Source organism: Phaethon lepturus, unplaced genomic scaffold (assembly GCF_000687285.1).
Source record: "Phaethon lepturus isolate BGI_N335 unplaced genomic scaffold, ASM68728v1 scaffold27118, whole genome shotgun sequence".
NCBI lineage: Eukaryota > Metazoa > Chordata > Aves > Phaethontiformes > Phaethontidae > Phaethon > Phaethon lepturus.
Genome location: NW_010558706.1, coordinates 2,124 through 5,344, shown reverse-complemented (window position 1 = coordinate 5,344; position 3,221 = coordinate 2,124). Strand labels below are relative to the sequence as shown.

At 55.5% G+C, this 3,221-nt stretch overlaps 1 protein-coding gene across 1 annotated transcript in view; it reads left to right on the top strand.

The window, feature by feature from the left end:
• UBOX5 (U-box domain containing 5) overlaps nt 1-595 on the top strand; it is a 7,693-nt gene extending 7,098 nt beyond the window's left edge. The window contains exon 4 of the mRNA XM_010293156.1: nt 384-595. Within this exon, the coding sequence (XP_010291458.1) occupies nt 384-595 (212 nt within the window). The remainder of the gene's footprint in view (nt 1-383) is intronic.
• The last annotated feature ends 2,626 nt before the right edge of the window (nt 596-3,221 follow it).

Genomic DNA, 3,221 nt, shown 5'->3' with positions numbered 1-3,221 from the left:
AGGAATGCCAAAAAGCATTGATACCTAAAGCCTTTCACTTGGGAATCGGTGTTTTTAATTCGTTGGAAATGTGGAAAGGAGGCTGATTTAGTCTCAGTAAAAGTGAAAAGCCCTTTTACAGTCATCTGTCCTCAATTAAAAGCCTGATGGTGCAAATGCTGATGTGACCCAGCCCCTTCTGAGCACAACCTGCTCCAGAAGCTAGACCTTTCCTTACGGTAGTGATAGAGGAAACGGGCCACGGCCCTGAGCCATAAGCTGTGCTGTGTGCCCACAGAAAGCGGGGTGCCCGGCTTGTAGGCAAGATTGGGCACCTAAGGGGTGGCACGGTGTGGATTTGTCACTCCCCCGTGACTGAGCCGCTTCTCCCGTCGCCTTTGCAGAGCACGGCAGGAGCAGCCAGACCCAAGGATGCGCTTCCTGCAGCAAAACCTTCTCCTCTTACTTCAAAATGGAGCCCGTTTACCAGCTTCCCTGTGGCCACCTCATGTGTCGCCCGTGCTTGGCCGAGAAGCAGAAGTCTCTCTCCTCGATACTGTGCGGGAGTTGTAAAAGGTCGGCTGCCACGCACGACGTCCGGAGGGTTCACTTCTGAGCCCTCGGCTGCCGGAGCCCGCCGGGAGGACGCGAACACGGAGCCGCTGCTGTTCCCTGTGTCCGTATTGATCCGTAGGAGGACGAAGGCTTTCGGAGAGCTTGCCAGAGGAGCACCCGTAATGGCGGAGAAGACTTGGTCTTCTTGTGCTTACAGAGTAGTGGGGGGTGGGGGGTTAGAGCATCGCGCCAGAGCAAAGCGATCTGAGGATAATAAAAGCCATAGCTTCTTTAACAAGGAATATGTATTTATACAGAACTGATGTCCACCTGTCGCACCCGCCCTCTTACCACCATCCCAGTGGCTCAGTGGTTTAGCATAGGTGCCTTTTGGACCATGAGTTTAGCTTCCCTGTGAGTTAAAACCATTTACATATTTGACGAGCAGCCATTCGGTCGTGGACCCGGCAGAGTCCTCGTGATTGACACCACGCAAGCTACCTGACTTCTCCCCTTCCCCGCCTCACTCCCCTCCTGCCGGCAGTGCCCTCGCTGCGCTGCAGGAGCACGTCGTTCATCCTGGAGTCCAGCGAGCCACGAAAAGAGGCCGTAGTTGATGCGTGAGTAACCGGCAGCGATCTCGTCCTGCTCGTACGAACTCCTGTAGAAAAGCCATCGCATTACACCAAACGTCACTCTCGGTTTATGTCGTGTGACTGGACCGGCTCCCGTCTGGCTGATAGACATTTAAGCCTTAATAAAATTATGGTTAAAATCAGGTTCCCTGACTCGTAATTGGTCTCATTGTGCGTCTTAAATGATTTCGTGGCGTGAATCTCTTTGCAGACTACTGAATAAATGGGCTGGAAGAAGCTAAGTCAGTCAACATAAAAGGATCTGCAGACCTGTGGCTTTTGGGGGCTTGTCACAGTAGCTGCGTGGATCAGCACAGGGTTGAGACGTGGATACCTAAGCCCGTGGAGGTCTGGTCTTCAAAGAGCTGTTTGAAAAAAAGCCTGAAGGAAGATCACTGGGCCACGTTCCGTCCTGGATGTGTTGAGGGCGAGGTGACAGCAGAGGGTTTTGTCACCTGCATAACCCCCTGCTGTTGCCACTTAATTGGTAATTTCTCTCTGCGGAGCAGACATTCCTCACTGATGTTCCACGCCAGATTCTCCGGGGTAACGAGCCTCCAGCTGACTCAACTCACCTTTTCATCTCATACCTTTATTCTCTTAAAAGGCACCTACTTGCGGAGCGACCCGTAATGTTCGTAATGGACTTCATAATCCATCTCCATTTGTAACAAAAATAGGGAAGGCCCCCATCTTTAAATAATAAATGTTTAGAAAATAGGCCCAAAAAATCCTAAAACTCCCACGATTCAGAGGCAGCAAAAATCCTCTTAATGCTGTAGTGGTGTTGTGTTTGCAGTGAACCATCCCGGCGTGATTCAGCTCTCACACCTCCTCCGCCCCACATCTCTGGGGAGCGATCGCTGCCGCAGGAGCTCCCCGTCTGCACAGCCATCTCGTTCGTCCCTGGCGCTAACGAAGCCCGGTCGCCTCCGACGAAGCCCAAAGCTGCCGGTTCAGCCAAGCGTCAATCCTGCCCAAAAGTCACTTGCGATACCCGGCCGGGGCACAGCGGCTGGGGCCGGGAGCCACCTCGCTGGGGGTGAAGGCGAGCTGGCTCTCGAGGGTCCGTCCTTCTCCAGGGAGCGAGCACGGAGCCTGACGGAGCAGAGGTCGGAAGGGATGGGGTGCAGGAGGTCAGGTGCTCAGAGGAGAGCTCGTCCCCACGTTACATCAGGTGTCTCAGAGCCTTCATCCCCCCAATTGCTCTTCCTCCTTAACCCTGTGGGACCCTTTGGCAAAAAGTTTCAACCCCCACGTCCCCTCTTGCTGATACAGGGAGGGAGAAGGGACGACGTCCCCTCTGCGCCCACCTCTCACTGCTTAGGGAGGGACCACGTACCCCCAGCTGGGTGCAAGTCCTCCTGGTTGGCTCCCCTTGCAAAGGAGCCGGGCACCGAAACCTCTGTGGGCAGCAGAGACCCTCTCTGCACCCCAAGAAGATGGGCTTGGTGGTGGGCGACATGTAGCCAGGGCTTTCTGTGGGGTTTTCTGCCAGGACCCGCAGCAATTCCCCTTAAGCTCCCACGCAGAATGGGCCGATGCCACCTGCAAATTGATTTCCCGGCACTGAGCCCGTCTCCTCTTGGGGAGGTGGGGAACAGCCTGTGATCGAAGGCCTGAGCAATTTCCTCCAACGCTTTCCTTCCAGCGCTTTTAAGAGGACAGATCCATCCCTTGGTGGTCAGTGACCTCCCGGCGTGACGCCTGCGTCCCAGCGGGATGGATTTGGACGGGCGAGCGATAAAGGCAGCGCACCGGCAAATCTTGACGTTGACTGCTCTTCCTTCTTTAAATGAGCATCAAAGCTTTTTTCCATCATGTCGTGGACGCAGAGGAGCATCTTCAGCCACGAAAAAGGAAACGAAGGTGCTGTGCTCAGCCAGGAGGTGCAGGATCCCCCCTCCCCATCAGCCTCCAGCCCCCCCCCCCCCCCCCCCCCAGCCATTAACCCCCCGTCAGCCGCGGGTTCGCGGCGACCCGGCTGAAAGGCTGGTGACAGGCTGGGGGAGAAGCGGTCGCTGCTAAATGCGGCGAAGACAGGCCCATTTG